The following is a 16766-nucleotide window of genomic DNA, read 5'->3' on the forward strand; positions in this document are numbered from 1 at the left end:
AAAATAAAGTGTTTTTTTTTTTTAAATCTCACCATGTGAACCAGAAAAAAATTGTAAATAGTGCTTATAATAAGGAAGAATAATTTGAAATCTCAGTCAATAAGTTGATTAAACGTTTGTAATCCTATATGGAGTGTGTGTTTGTGTATATCAGGAATGGGGTCGATTACTTTCAAAAGTAATCGATTTTATTACAATCACTTTAGATTTTAAAAGTAATCGATTACATATGATTACTTTTCCATCATGTAATCATGATTACTTGTGATTACTCTAGATTACAACAATTAAACCAAAAAAAAGAAACAGAGTTTTTATTACAGGACAATATATTCAAAAACCATACTCATTGTACACATTTTTTATTATAATTTAAATTTTTAAAGTAGGGTTCGGACAAAGTTTGGTTACATGCTCGATATGATTTGTCTGACCATCTGATTTCTGTCACGTATGTACAAGTAAATATTCAGTAATTAAAAAAAAAAACAAGATGTGTTTGTGAAACACTGATGCCCCAGTATTGCAACTTATAGCGAAGGTTAAACTTTTTTCAAATGCAAATCAAATATATTGGTATCCAAAGTAAGGTATTGTCCCGAGAAAAATATACCTGTGAAATATGAAAGCCCTAGCAGCAACCATTGAAAAGACATGGAAAAGGTTAACAATTTTCAAAAGTAAGTCAAACATCAAGGTCAAGGACAAATGGTCAAAATTAATGGTGCTCAAGGAAAGGCCTTCTCACAAGAAATACACAAGTGAAATATGAAAGTTCTAGCACCAACCGTTCAAAAGATATGGCCAAGGTTAAAGTTTACCAAAAGTAGGTAAAACTCCAAGGTCAAGGTCAAAGGGTCTAAGTTGTTGGTATCCAAAGGAAGGTTTTGTCACATGGATTACACATGTGAAGTATGAAAGCCCTAGCACCAACCGTTCAAAAGTTATGGCCAAGGTTAATTTTTTTCAAAAGTAGGACAAACTCCAAGGTCAAGGTCAAAAGGTCAAAGTTGTTGATATTCAAAAAAGGTCGTTTCACAAGGATTGCATATGTGAAGTATGAAAGCCTTAGCACCAATTATTCAAAAGTTATGGCCATGGTTAAAGTTGGGTAAAATTTTGTAAAACTGTTCATGGTCAAACTCTAAGGTCAAGGTCAAAAGGTCAAATATGATGGTACCCAAAGAAAGGTCTTGTCACAAGGAATACACATGTGAAATATGAAAGCCATAGATTCAACCAATCAAAAGTTATGGGCAATGTTAAAGTTTTTGCGGACAAACAGATAAACAGACAAACAGACAGACAGACGGACGGACAGGGCAAAAACTATATACCCCCGAATCTTCGATAAGGGGGCATAAAAATGCCACTAATTTTCCCATCCATTAGACATAATTATAAAAAGAGGTACAAGTATAAGGATTTGAAGAGAACTGTTATATATAGCTAGGTAACTGACCAATTAAACTATCAATTGTTACATTTTTATTTACTAAAATTAACACTTTGGACAAGCATTGTTAGTTATGCCCCCGATATCGAAGATTCGGGGGCATATAGTTTTTGCCCTGTCGGTCCGTCCGACTGTCTGTCTAGCTGTCTGTCCGTTAACCTTCGCCATGAGTTGCCATACGGGGGCATCGGTGTTTCACAAACACACCTTGTTTAGTTAATGTTTAATCATCTAAATGAAAGTTTACTCAACTGTCAACTTTATTTCGATACTATTTTATGACATACACTTTCAGCAACGGATCGAGAAGGATAGCAAATCATCTGACAAATAATCACAATGAAAACAGTTGCACTTCATTTTTAACGCAAATTATTTTTAGAATATTGGGGGTGGGAGTGGGGGCAGAGTGCCAGGAGCTTCTCTTGTTGAATCTGCCATCGATACGATTGAAAAGTGATCTTCCAATCAGACGAAGTGCCTTACATATAAAGGTATTATATAACCATAACTATCATATTATTAGAATGTCATGCCAAGAAAAAATAATTAAATAGAATACCAGTAATGATGAAACTATGAAAAGACATGCATGTATACCTCTGAAACTCGTCTTTCGAAAATCTGCATTGGTTGTTGGCCTACCTCCAAGTTTTCTTCATCGTAGCCCAATAGCACAACTTTTCTCCAAATCTCAAAGAATCCTGTTTACATTTTTAAAGAATATATTGCTTATTAAAGACGGAAGGAAGACCGAAGAAAGCATCTAACTTCTTGAGTTTAAAAATGGAGGACATTCACTCCCCTCCTTTTCCTCGAAGTCCGCAATAAAGCTTTGGATTCCCTTCTATAATACCCCAAGAGATCCGAATTAAAGGGAGATTTTGTATCCCATCACAGGAAAAACAGTACATATATATACTATATCAATTTATCCTTGGAAAAATTTTCGCATGTGATTTGCAAAGAACATCATTTGGAGAAAAAAAAAACATGATGTACTTCAACACGTCTACAATTTTGAAGGTGGCATGAAGGTTTAATATTTTCATGCCCCCGTAATCGAAGATTTGGGGGCATATTGTTTTTGCCCTGTCCGTCCGTCTGTCTAGCTGTCTGTTTGTCCGCAAAATATTTAACCTTGCCCATAACATTTGATTGGTAGGAGCTATGGCTGTCATATTTCATATGTGTATTCCCTGTGACAAGACCTTTCGTTAGGTATCATCATATTTGACCTTTGGACCTTGACCTTGGAGTTTGACCCAGTTTTGGATAATTTTACCCAACATTAACCTTGACCATAACTTTTGAACAGTTGGTGCTAGGGCTTTCATACTTCACATGTGTAATCCTTGTAACAAGACCTTCCTCTGGATACCAAGAACTTTGAACCCTTGACCTTGGAGTTTGACTACTTTTGGAAAACTTTAACCTTGACCATTACTTTTGAACAGTTAGTGCTAGGATACGTAATCCTTGTGACGAAACCTTAATTTGGATACCAACAACTTTGACCTTGACCTTGTAGTTTGACCTACTTTTGAAAAACTTTGACCTTGGCCATAACTTTTGAATGGTGGTGCCAGGGCTTTCATATTTCACGTGTGTATTTCTTGTGAGAAGGCCTTTCCTTGGGCACCATTAATTTTGACCATTTGACCATGACCTTGATGTTTGACTCACTTTTGAAAAACCTTAATCTTTTCCATATCTTTTCAAAGGTTGCTGTTAGGGCTTACATATTTCACACATCTTGTTTTTGTTTGTTTTCTCTGTCTAATAAATATTCTTGCGGCCATGAAGACAATCGACATCTCATCTAACTTATTATTCCACCGTAATCAAAGATTCGGGGGCATATAGTTTCTGCTCTGTCCGTCCGTCTGTCTGTCTGTGTGTCTGTTTGTCCGCAAAAGCCTTAACCTTAATTGCCCATAACTTTTGACTCGTTGAAGCTATGGCTCTCATATTTCACATGAGTATTCCTTGTGATAAGACCTTTCTTTTTGTATCAACATATTTGACCTTTAGACCTTGGAATTTGACCTACTTTTGCAAAAGTTTACCACACATTAACCTTGACCAGAATTTTTAGACAGTTGGTACTAAGGTTTTCATACTTCACAGGTTTATTCCTTGTGATAAGACCTTTCCTTGGGTACAAATATTTTTTTTATCTTTTGACCTTGACGTTTGAGTTTGACGTACTTTTGAAAAACTTTAACCTTGGTAATATCTTTTGAACGATTGGTGCTAGGGCTTTCTTTTTTTCCATAAGTGTAACAAGACCTTCCTTCGAGTACAAACAATTTTGACTTTTGATTTGGACTTTGATCTACTTTTGAAAAACTTTAAACTTGGCCATAACTTGGGAACGGTTGGTGTAAGGGCTTTCATACTTTACATATGTAATCCTTGTGACAAGACCTTCCTTCGGATACCAACAACCTTGACCTTGGAGTTTGACCTACTTTTGAAAAACTTTAACCTTGGTCACAACTTTTTAACGGTTAGTGTTAGGGCTTTCATACTTCACATATGTAATCTTGTGACAAGACCTTACTTTGGATACCAACAAATTTGATCCTTTGACCTTGGAGTTTGACCTACTTCTGAAAAACTTTAACCTTGGCCATTACTTTTGAATAATAATTAGTGTTAGGGCTTTCATACCTCACATATGTATCCTTGTGACAAGACCTTCCTTTGGATACCACCAACTTTGACCATTTGGCCTTGGAATTTGACCTACTTTTGAAAGATTTTAACCTTGGCAATAACTTTTGAACGGTTGGTGCTAGGGCTTTCATATTTCACATGTGTATTTCTTGTGAGAAGGCCTTCCCTTGTGCACCATTAATTTTGACCATTTGAACTTGACGATGCTTGACTTACTTTTGAAAAACTGTAACCTTTTCTATATCTTTTCAATGGTTGCTGCTAGGGTTTTCATATTTCACAGGTATATTCTTTGAGACAAGACCTTACTTTGGGTACCTACATATTTAATTTTGCATTTGAGAAAGTTTAACCTTCGCTATAAGTTTCCATACGGGGGCATCAATGTTTCACAAACACATCTTGTTTTTTTTTTTAATAGATAATTAATATATAATTAATACGAAAATAACTATCAATGTTTCATTTTATCTAATTTCTCAATTTGAATAAAATATTACAAAGTATAGTTTTTGTACGGGTCAGATGCCTCCTTTTGGGGGGGAGGGGGCTTTAAAAAAATCTGGCCCTTTTCGTTTTATTTTTGTTTCAATGATCCTTTCTTTCTGGTAAACAGAAATAGACGTATAATATAAATCCGTCAAAATTTATGTGTAGATATCAAAATCAAGGTACGTGTAAAGGTGTCTGAAATGAATACGGCAATAGCTTTAATGCTGTTCATCAACATCTACAATAACTGAAGAATTATTATAGCAGTAAAAATAAAGCAAGAGTAGTAAGCAATATTACTCAAAAATAGATAAAAACAGCTACCTTAAAATTTACCATCCCTTTCAGTATCCAATCTATCTTTAATCATTCGAAGCTGTGTTCCTTTCTTGGATCGAGCCGTCGCCAGGTTTCTTAGAAAGGGGGATGGGGTGTGTGTGGAAGGGGTATATACGTATACCCGCCTATCCTTGAGCCAGATTTTTTCTAAATAAATGGATATTATTTTGGTGGTTTCTGATGCATTCTTAGTCATTTTTAACAGAATCTTGCAGAATTACTTTGAACAGTAAAATAATGAATTTATTTTGTTTGAAATGACAATTTCTGAGTGTTTTTGCACCCAACGCAACCCCGTTCCGAAGGCCTTGTTGATGTAAATATAATCAAGTAAGAAAACTATTTCTATTTTACTGGTCGAAAAGGCGTGAAGAGAGTCAGAAATCAAGAGAAATTCTTTGTAGATTCAATAAGTGCACATGACCTAAAAGTTGAATAAAAAGGAAGATATGGACTGGTAAAAAATAATACTGATCAGAAAATTCCTCTAGGTAAACACAAAAGAATATGTGAAGAGAAAAATGTTTTTTTTCATGATCTATCAAAGTTCAACAAGAACTGTATCAATTTAACAAATAAGGATAAATTTATTTGGTTGACGATTAATGAAGAAGAACCAGTAATTATCGAACTGGGTTAATACCTAAGTTTTAAAAGTTTTAGAAAAAGAGTGCATAAATTTTTATTATTTATATGTTGGTATAACACATACTTTCGTATACCCTTTACTTGCAAATCATATATACATGTACCTGTTTCCCCATTTGTGACACATATGTAGTTAATGTTGTAATCTTTTCAAACTTTCTTCCTTTATAAACCGTCTTTGCTGTTGTGACATTTGGGCCAAAAATCGGAATAAACTTATAATTTTGAGTGGTAAAATCATCCAAGACTGTTATTTATCATATGAACAACCTGAGCAAAAGTTACAGCTCATAAATTCACCGACCCTTCGGATAGTGGAGAATACGCTTTAATAATCCTAAGTTTCTGCACGTGTTGTAGAAGTCATGTCTTTTCTGCTTCGGTAACTGTAGCTCTTCAAGCACAGATAAAAACTAAGACGGAACTCTATTGGAAACTCGATACATAAGCACTAACAATTGATAAACTTCTTTCCCCCTTCTCTTCAGCCCGCATCAACGAAAAGGAGAGCAACGGTTAATTAAGAGTTGGAAAAACTATAAAATCTTAGCAAAGGATGTATACAATGCAAAAACTGAACTGATCATTGCATGATGGCCATATTTGGTGTTATTTTTTATTTGAACCGTTATTTACCGAGATATTCCTTATGACTTTCCTGATCTGTTCTCCCCCTTTAGGACAGAATATCTCTTCTCTCAGGTCCCCCCCCCCCCCTCCTTTCCCCAAATTGCCATTTGATATGGTAAATATGAAAAGGGTTCTGAATTACGAGACACCTATCGAGTATCAGGTCGACTTAGTGTATATTTCAGCCTCCCTGCCAATGAGCTGGTTTGTAATCTAAGCACTCATTCCTTTCCTGTTTTGGTTCACTACTTGTCAATTATTTCCCAAAAGAGAACAGCTCATCTGCAGTGTCAGTTAATATGATAACTTATACATACAGGGATATAAAAATCTTCCTCCATTGTACACATTCATAATATATGTCTGCTACAAAAAGCATAATCTTGATACACAGATAACACAGAGCATTCAGTTTTCTTTTTTTTTTTTTTAAGTTAAAGATGATGCTTCACTGATTAAAGTACAAATATTCCTCAATTTACCTAACACCACCAAGACAGATGTTTATCAGGATAACATCAATGTTGTGTAGCTGGTGTATTGAAGTCTAATTATAGTTTGACAACTGATCTTCCGTCCCCAAAACACCACAGTGATTAAGATTGATGTACACGTTTATTAAGTGACAGTTATATTACAGTATATGATATGAGAAACAAGACAATAAGAAGGTGTGGCCACCCTCACAATATCTCCCTCTCAACAGACCTCAATTTGCATAGAGCATGCAGCATCATCTTATACAGGCATCAACACAAGCACTAGGTATTATACTAAACACTAACGGGGATACACAATAGGTTATACATCATGTACCATACATGCAAAATTGTTAAAGCAACTGTCATTTGTTTATTAGCAATAGAGTATCTTTTGGTATAAATTATTTATACTCATGTTTGAGTTTCCATATATTGTACTCATTTTATGTAGCTTGCTCATGACTACTAACAGACTCAGGTGAAAGGCAATTGTGATTTTCAAGGTAGAAAGAACTGGTTGTATTCTAATACTTGCTCAGTGGCGCAAAGCAGTCATAAATCTTGCATACATTTCTGATGCAGATGCAGCAGTTGGAATTCTTGCAGAAATTTCCCAGAGTAAAATGAAAAATTGTTTGCTTTAAAATATACACAAGTTTCAAAACTATAAACTAATATTTTAACATATGTGTAATTTTCCTACCAGGACTTTCCCTTGACCTGCAATACTATGCAATTACTGTATTCTAATTTCATGAGATTAAGACCTATAGAAATGCACTCATTTGTGTATAAAGCCTACTACATGTTGTAAAATCCATGTAGCTATTCAGTATATAAGCAAGAAATATTGAATTATGGGGGGGGGGGGGTCTGATTTCTTCTTTCTACAACTGTTTCCTCTTTTGACACCCATATATTTAAATGCACCAAAAAAATAATAATTGCACTAAAACATCTCAAAATTAGCTGTCTATAAACAAACAAGATAACAAGATACAGAGGAAAAGGCACCAAAACTATTAAGTGTAAAGAGGTCAGCATGTTAGCATTAACCTTGAATGCTCCACACTTATTTACAAAGATATAAAAAGAGTATACAAAATACTAATGAAGCAATAGTAAATACAAAGCTATATTTTAAATACCAGTTAAAATTCTGGCTACATTCAAACTGAGACTAGGATAGCATAATGCATATCAGTGGATATACAGGTCTATCGGAACAGTTTATGCTAATTAAAGAATAAAGCATTGGCACTGGAGATATTTTAAGTGATGACTTTCAAACTTTTAGCTCTAATATCAAATAAGTAATAAGTTAGTTAGTATGTGTCAATTAACTTCAATCACACGTTAAACTTTTCAGGTGGGCTTTTTCGGTGAGGCAAGACTACAGTAATCAAATTTCTTCATAACTTTCAGTTGTAAATTATCATATCCATTACAAATTCAAAAAGCATTTCCAAAACAAAAATTCTATCATGTTCATCGCAGTTCTCATCAAATAAAGGCCACAATATATTGCAGTGAGTGATCTACATCTATGGAATATATATCTAGGATTAATCATCCCATTCTTTCTTAATTTCGAATTTCCACTTCCACTCCAGAATTGAATTTTTATCATCATCTGTAAACTTGCTTTCTACAGTGTATGTCCCTCGTACCAGCATCCCAGATGGCGCTTCGTCTTTAGGAGTTAGGTATTCGTGGGCCTTTTCACTAGGGCCGTAACTACCAACCATGAACTTAGATTTGTCAACTGTGAAAAAAGAAGGCACTGTGTTTAGAAATTCTGAATAAAATAAATAGTCACTAAATAATGCAACCCTAGCTCCCAAATCTTTGTGTTTAAAGCACTGCACTACACTATAAGACATATTTACTTCAAATTTTTTCTTGTCTCCATTTTCTTTATATAATAAAGAAACAAGCCGCTAGAATTCCTAATACATAATGACTTGTGTTAATACTCAAGAGTGTATTATATATACTAATCTAATTCTGGCTGGACTTATTTAGTAAAGAATAGGAACCTAATTCTGATACAGCTTGGAATGCTACATTTTCAATGCTTGTGGCTATTCAATGCTAGCTTTGCTTGCTGCAAGCAATGCTAGAAATGTTTGATACCTTAATTATATCCTCTTCTTTATTACCTGTAACTTTGCTACTTGAAATTTAATAAGTGCGAAGTTTTAACTTTTTAATAAATATAAATGTTCATGAATGCAGATTATGCTTTGAGATAGATGATTATTGCTATGGAAGTTGATTTTTTTAACTGCAGTTATTTTCTAATATCATAATACATGTATATAATTTGTGTTTGTTATGAAAAAATAATAGCTTTTTTATTCACACTTTTAGGTCTATCTTGCTTTACAAGTATATCATTTATAAGCATAAAACCAGCATTATTTAAATACTGGACACACCATACTAATGATTATGATCTACATGCTGATTTTCCTGGCTGGCAATGCTTAGCTATTTTGAGGGTTAATTATGCTGCTGTTTCTTTGTGAATTATATTGCTGATGCTTATTTTTGTACCAGAAATAGGTCCCTGTATTGTCTATACAACAGTAAATAATGTATTGCAATACAAAATTGGAGGCACAGATAAGTAGACATAGAACTAGTTTCTTGTGTTAATTTTGTATCAGTCATGCACAATTCCTTTGTCTTAAAACTTCCACAGAAATGAACACGAACTTTCCCTTTTAAAATACCACATTTTTCTCCAGAAATATATATCCATAAATCACTTAATACATACAAAACTAGTTTATCTGCAGTACTTGTATTTTTAAGAGTTTATGAATAGTTGCCATTTTTTTAGGGCTATTCTATTGGTTGCAAAATGAAAGAGGGTCTCAAATTATGCTATATATTACATGTACTACATCATAAAATAATGGACTACATGTCATACGCAAGGCATTCCAAGATGAATTATATGGCACATTCTATACTGTTACACATAATGTCAACCATTTCTTGAAACATTCACCATTTAATACAGATAACAACTTATGTTGTAACTATAAATGATACATCTAATTGAATATTTTCACGATAGTGTTGTTAGTATGGGTAACATCAATGTTATTGGACAAAATTGAATTACCAGCACCAAGCACATCTAAAAGAAAGTCAACAACCGTTTATTAAAAATCTCCCTAAAATTACCCAGGTCTACTTTAATCAATTGTGCCGTTATCTCCAAAAGGTAAGATCATTAAGTACTGTTCAAAAAAGGCTTATCTACTGAAATATACTTCCTTGTTCAGTTCAAATGTTTTAGATTAAAAAAAAAACAGAAGTTGATGTTTATATTGCTTAAATAAGTGAAAAAATCTCTTCCTTATGTTCCCCACTTATTACTGATCATTATACTTGTATGAAGTCTAGTGCTACTCCAGCTCTAACCTTGAATTCCTTTCCTAGATGTTTTTTGTTCATATCTTAGTCCCGAGACTATTTCCCGCTGTACGTAGAATGACACTTTCATTCTGTAGGTAGCCCCTTCTTTGATTGTGAACACTTGTTCTTTAAGTTTAGATAGATCTCCTGAAAAATATTAATATGCCAATCAAAAACAATAGTGACAGTGAACATTTCATAGTAAAAGCACATTTAAAATTAAAGATTTCAATGCAGAGTATATTTTACATACATAAATGAAGATCCTAAAAGCACCTGACTGAATGAATTTTCAGTTTTTATTACTAAAAATCCTGTCAATTAATTGAAAACATGCATTCATTATGAAACTTTCAATTTTACATGCACTTCTTGGGAACACAATGAATAACACAGCACAAACACCCACTTTAATTACTGATCCCTTTGGACACCCCCTCCCCCTTTCCCAAAATAAAAAAAATGTTTATCAAACAATTCTGATGCAATTAAATCAAAATCTCCATGACATACTTTTATTTATCTCCACAGTATTTTTGTCATAAATATCAAACACGTCATTTTTAATGTGAAAATTTTCTCAGAGTTTAAAAAGTCTTTGTTCTAATCTTCAGGAGTGCGTAAACAATTGAACAACATGCACAAGGTTCAGAAAACTTGTAGGCCAGGCTGCACTGGGAAGGATTATAACAAACTGAAGGCACAGAGGCACATTGTGCTTCATAAGGGCTAGATATTCTGTGACGTTTGTTAAACAGAGTTCTATACAACATGAAGAACACTGATTTTTTTCCTTCATTGATGAAGCAATGCCATTGTACTTTTAATGTTTCAATCCATTCATTCACTTACCTATTTCTAGAGAAATCAACACAGACAAATAATAACAATTAATATATGTCATTTGTACAATATATATAAAGATACAGAACTTATGCTTACATTATACATATATAGGGTAAATATGTGTTGACTCTTCACTTCCCCTTCCAATCAACTAAACAATTCCTCTCAAGTTTGACCTCATCTACCTTATACATCCTTATACATGTACATTTGCTCTTATAAATTAATTTGAAGCACATATTTAACATGTTAAAAATAAATAAATAATTGTGCACTACTTAAACTGGTTCCCTACCTGTAAGGTCCAACTCTTTGTCTGTTCGGCCCTCTACTACCAGGGACAATTTGGAAACTATTACATTACGTGGGTCCTCAGGAACTGTTCAAAAGTAAAGGTTTTCTATCAACACACATTATATATATATATATATATATATATATATATATATATATATATATATATATATATATATATATATATATATATATATATATATATATATATATATATATATATATATATATATATATATATATATATATATATATATATATATCTATCTATCTAAAGGTGTACTTAATTTTCTTTAATTAAAACTGTTTATAATCCTTTAGGGATATGGGTATCCAAAATTTTGTATCGCAATTTATCACCATTTATCCCAAAAATATCACAATAACATCATGTTTTTACAAACAATTTTCTATGAGTTTCAAAAAATTACATAATTCTTCTAACAAATATAATTATATTGTGAAAACATAACTCCACTTTTTCAATTTTTTATTTACATAATGATGAAGCAAGTTTGGATGCTAAGATGCCGATGTTTTACTGTAATACATTTTTTTTTTTTACAATACCGTTAATTATAATTCAAAAGTTTGAACAAAAAAATTAATGACTTCCAGAATTTACAATTAAATACTAAACACCAGTATTTTAGTTTCCGTGTAGCATAATAAAAAATCATGATACATGTACACCATACACAGTATTCTGACAAAAATCACATATCCCTATAATCCTAAATACTCAATTGGTAATCCAAAATCAAGATATTTTTTTACATTGTCTTGCGGAATGGAAACGAAATGATTTTTCCCCTTCAGTTTTAGTTCATGCAAAAAAAAAAAATAAGATTTTAATTTGCATACTTTGATATACAATTTAGAAACAGTTTAATTTTCTTGGCCCTTACCCTTGAATTTACAAGTTCTTTGAATGTATACAGAAATAGATCTGTGATATGTTTTATGATAAGACACTCATTCATGAATTAATATCCCATAAATCCGTAAATTTTCAGTAAGTTATTAAAAGAAATTTGCTCCCATGAAATTCCACAGTATTTCAACGTAAATCGCCATATTTAATTACTAGTAACTAACAAAATGAACCTAGTGAAGACAATGAGTTGGTCATAAATTACATGTATTCTGAGATGGACGATTCCTTAAATGGAGGATTAACTTTTTTGGCAGCACCCCCTAGTAGGAATTCCTTATAATTACATGTATTCTGAGACAGAAGATTCCTTACATGGAGGATTAACTTTTTTGGCAGCGCCCCCTAGTAGGAATTCCTTATAATTACATGTATTCTGAGACAGAAGATTCCTTACATGGAGGATTAACTTTTTTGGCAGCGCCCCCTAGTAGGGATTCCTTATATTTGCGTAGACTCTCATCTTCTTGGTCAGCCTGGAGAATTTCTTGCACAGATTTTTGTGCTGGTGGCTTGTAGTTAGGGTCATCTTCGTGGTCTCCCTCCACCTCTTGTTTCTGCTCTGCTTCTGCCATATTTCCTGCAAAAAAAGAAGTAAATATTAGAAAAAAATATATATCGCTATCCTAGTTCAGTATTCAACATGGTGAATTTCCTAGAAAGTTCAGTAAATACAAGTGTCAAACCCAACATAAAATCCCTTCCAAGTACCATATTTTCTAGCTATTCTTTTGACGTAGAATATTGAAGTATACATCCACAGGCACCTGATGTTAATTATTTTTCTTTTAATAAAAAAAATACCCCTACTAATAAGTAGGGGTATATTTTTTATTAAAAGAAAAATAATTAACGTCAGGTGCCTGTGTATATATCCTGTACATTTTTTAATTTAATTTTGTGTCTAACCTCAAATAGGGACATTTACTCAAAAATAAAAAACTTCAATAAAATTTTGACTTCATAAGGATTACATCAGCTTAATAAATGTCGGAGAAATACAAAAAATTATAATCATTTATAAGTAAGAATTTTTATTTTCTAAGAGAATATTTTCCCTTATAATCAAGAAAGATCAATTCAAATTTGAAAGGAATTTCTCAGGAACATTTACTAATCCTCCTAATGCTCTTTGTGAGCAGTGTTCACAGCTTAACATTTTAACACAACGGTCGGCAGGACCAGTACCCCTGTAAATTTACCAGTCCGGTACCAGGTTTGTCTGTCCTTCTTGTAACAAAAAATAAGATGTAATTCATCAGAGGGTTATTTGCTATGCTGATTAATTTGATTGAAGTCTAACCTGAAAAACAGTTAGTTTCTAAAGTGTGGTTAAATTAAACTTTATTTTTCAATTACATACTCTATGTTTTTAGTTTCCTTTTCTAGTTTAATGTGGAAGTTTGGGTTTTATGGACCATGGATATCAGCTTGGATAGCTCAGTGGTAGAGCACCTGACTAGTAATACAGGTGTCCCAGGTTCAATTCCAGGTCCAGCTATATATTTTTTTATGCATTCCTCCTTTCCTACTACATTAAATTTAAAAAGCTTTATTTCTCTCTGAGTTGACAAAACTGGAATAAAGGTTGATATATGCAAGACTATAGATGACAAAGAAATGATACATTTACACTTTACAGCAAACCTAACCTAGAGACATGATGGAAATTTGATGTGGAATTCCACCTATATATTGTGTGCCCCCCCCTTTCGATTTTTATTTTGCTGAAAATATACAGTGTGCCCCATTTAAGCAAATTTACAGTAGTGTTTGTATTTGTTTTCAACAGTTAAATTACAAGTACATGCATGTCCCAATGACAACTATGTAATAGATCTTGTTTCTTATGGAAAATTAAATAGCTAAATAATGAAAATAATTGACATGACAGTGAAACAGATACACACTTCTACATATTTTTTTTATTAGGCTCTATAAAATTGAGATTAGTTCTCGGGCCTGTATGCATCTGTTGGGAGGTAGCCGCATTGCAATTTTTTTTGTATTTTCAATAAAATAAAAATTGGTAATGTGGAGACCAATCCATGATTCCATCCTCATTTTCTTGTAGTTTTGCACTCAATTTTCATTTCGTATAAACAAGGACATCGATATGGACACTTTCACATGACTTTGTTCGTGAAAATGAAAAATATGCATATATTTGGTAATTTTCAGTTTGCAAGATGTTAAATATATCTACAGAATGACTCCAGTATAATTATGAAGGAAGGATTTTCATTGTTAATTTTATAGAAAATTCTGGAATAAAAAAATGTCTCCAACATCTAACTTTTCACCAATAAAAAGGTAAAAACCTAGCTAGCTCATCTGTTTTTTAATAAAATTGGCCTGAGAACCGAAATTTATGTTTTACTTTGCCTTATCACATTTATTATTATTATTTTTTTGTACATTTTACCTGGGCTATTATTGGGCATATTGGCAAGGTTTCTTAATCTTCTAAACCTGATTTTTTTGTGACAGAGATTTTTTGTTGTTGAGAAATCATAGATTACTTATTTATCCTACTCCATGCCCAGGAGGATGCATGAGGTCATAGAAATCAGAGATAATAATATTACAAAATAAAGAATTATGTTGTACCATTATCATGATTATATAAAACTGCACAGGATGTTTAGTTGCAGATTATGAGCAATTTAAAGTAAGGATTAATCCAGGTTTTGGTGGAAACAGTTAACTACCCTTTCTGGAGAAATTGGGAAAATCAGCCGGAGGTCTGGGCAGTGTTCGAAATTAGCGTTGGCCCATCGTTCTTGCGCTGATGTACAAACAGAAGGACTCATGAACGCTATGAATAAATGGGTCCTTGAAATAATTTTGGGGCGACGATGATTTGCTGGGAAATGATAACGTCGATTGCATCTTCTCAGATCTTTCTGACAAGTTCGGAAAAACACATTTTTTTAACTGCTTGTCGAAAGACCCAAGAAGTTGAGTTAACATATGTTGTTTTATGCATTTACATGAACTTTTATATCTTTCCTGCATTTTGATTGGATATATTAAACAAATTGACCAATGAGCGTCTTTAAAAGAAATTAGATTTGAGATGGGTAAAACTAGTTATTTTTATTAGATCATATCAATTCTTCTTTTCATGTGCTTTTTGATTAAATACTGAAGATTTAATTTTTTCGCATGTTATGAATTTACGTCATATGTAATGTACATGGTTACAAACTTTCATCAGAAATTTGTCCCAGTGTACTTTAAGCACATTTTATTAACACATTGTGGCAATCTAAAAAAAAACTGCGTAATTTTCTACCCGCGGATTTTAAGAACAGAAATTGTAATTCCACGGAAGTTTGAGCCCGTGGAAAAAAGTATGTTTACAGTAATATAAACAGTTAACACATTTTAAACTCGTTAGGTATTACAGACTGTGTGACTTTCAATGTTTTACTGTTTCATATTGTTAATATAGTGTACTTGCGAGTTGTAGATACCCTTTGTTGACATGGTAAAATTGACATATTTTACATGAACCGATAAACTTACCGAGATCATCAATAAAGTTTTATTTTTACAAAATATTTGATGGTATTTTTTTGAGCCTACATTGTCCTGGAAGGACTCGTGTAGCGCCTTTATCTCTGGGTCCTTTGGACCCATAGAAAATAATTCTGAATTTTGAACACTGGGTCTGGGGGCCACTCCGGACCTCAGCGGGTGCAGGGAGAGCCCTGCTGGGGGGGGGGGGGGGGGGATTTTGAATTGAATTTCAGCATTTAATGACCATTTAGAGTGCATAAATAGCAAAATAAAACCATTTTCACATCTGAAAAAAATTACTTTAAATTTCCAGTTTTTATGTAGGAAAACAAAAATTATTTGAGGTTTTTATTATTGTAAGGGAAAATGTTCTACTCATCAAAAGTGGAAAATGGGATATTCAGGGGAAATTTTTTCTTGGGGAAAAATACCGAATATCGGCAGTAAATATGCCCTAGATTAATCCCTGTAAAGGTCAGTGTCTTTCATATTCCTATTCATTTTCAATCGATCTTTTCAGCTCAGAATTTAATAAATTAATATAACTTTTTATTTTGTTGGATATGTATCAGGAAAGGAGAAAATGTATGGCAGGCTGGCCCAGGAATTGAACTTGGGAACCCCTGTATCATTAGTCAAGTGATCTAGGAATGGAGCTATCCAGGCCCATATCCACGGCCTAAACCATCACATTCTTCCCTCCATAAATTGTCTTTGCCCTCAAAGACACAGCCCAAGTTAGTTATTTTTGCCACTGGCAGGACTTTCACCTGCAAGTCCAGGGGTGTTGAAAAGCACCAAATTATGTAACAGGAAAGGAGAAAATATATGGCTGGATAGGGAATCAAACCCAGGACCCCATCATCACTAGTCAGGTGCTGTACTGGGCTACCCTGCCGCTAGTTAGAATAATCTAACTGTGTCTCGGGACAAGCCCTCACCACAGTTAGAATACGTCCCATATACTTGCAATGTAGCAAATCGGAGTGGATCCACTCCGAAATGA

At 33.2% G+C, this 16766-nt stretch overlaps 1 protein-coding gene across 1 annotated transcript; it reads right to left on the reverse strand.

Annotated features, from left to right (window-relative positions):
- Positions 1-6843: 6843 nt before the first annotated feature.
- LOC133200686 (rho GDP-dissociation inhibitor 1-like) lies at positions 6844-12812 on the reverse strand. The gene is made up of 4 exons (XM_061336452.1): positions 12633-12812; positions 11303-11386; positions 10168-10308; positions 6844-8494 (listed from the first exon to the last, which is right to left on the reverse strand). Exons 1-4 carry the CDS (start codon positions 12808-12810, stop codon positions 8295-8297), a joined length of 603 nt encoding a protein of 200 aa, XP_061192436.1. The 5' UTR covers positions 12811-12812; the 3' UTR covers positions 6844-8294.
- Positions 12813-16766: the final 3954 nt, after the last annotated feature.

Source organism: Saccostrea echinata, unplaced genomic scaffold (genome assembly GCF_033153115.1).
Source record: "Saccostrea echinata isolate AGI-Se365-2 ecotype Australia unplaced genomic scaffold, CSIRO_AGI_Sech_v1 ptg000041l, whole genome shotgun sequence".
Classification (NCBI taxonomy): domain Eukaryota; kingdom Metazoa; phylum Mollusca; class Bivalvia; order Ostreida; family Ostreidae; genus Saccostrea; species Saccostrea echinata.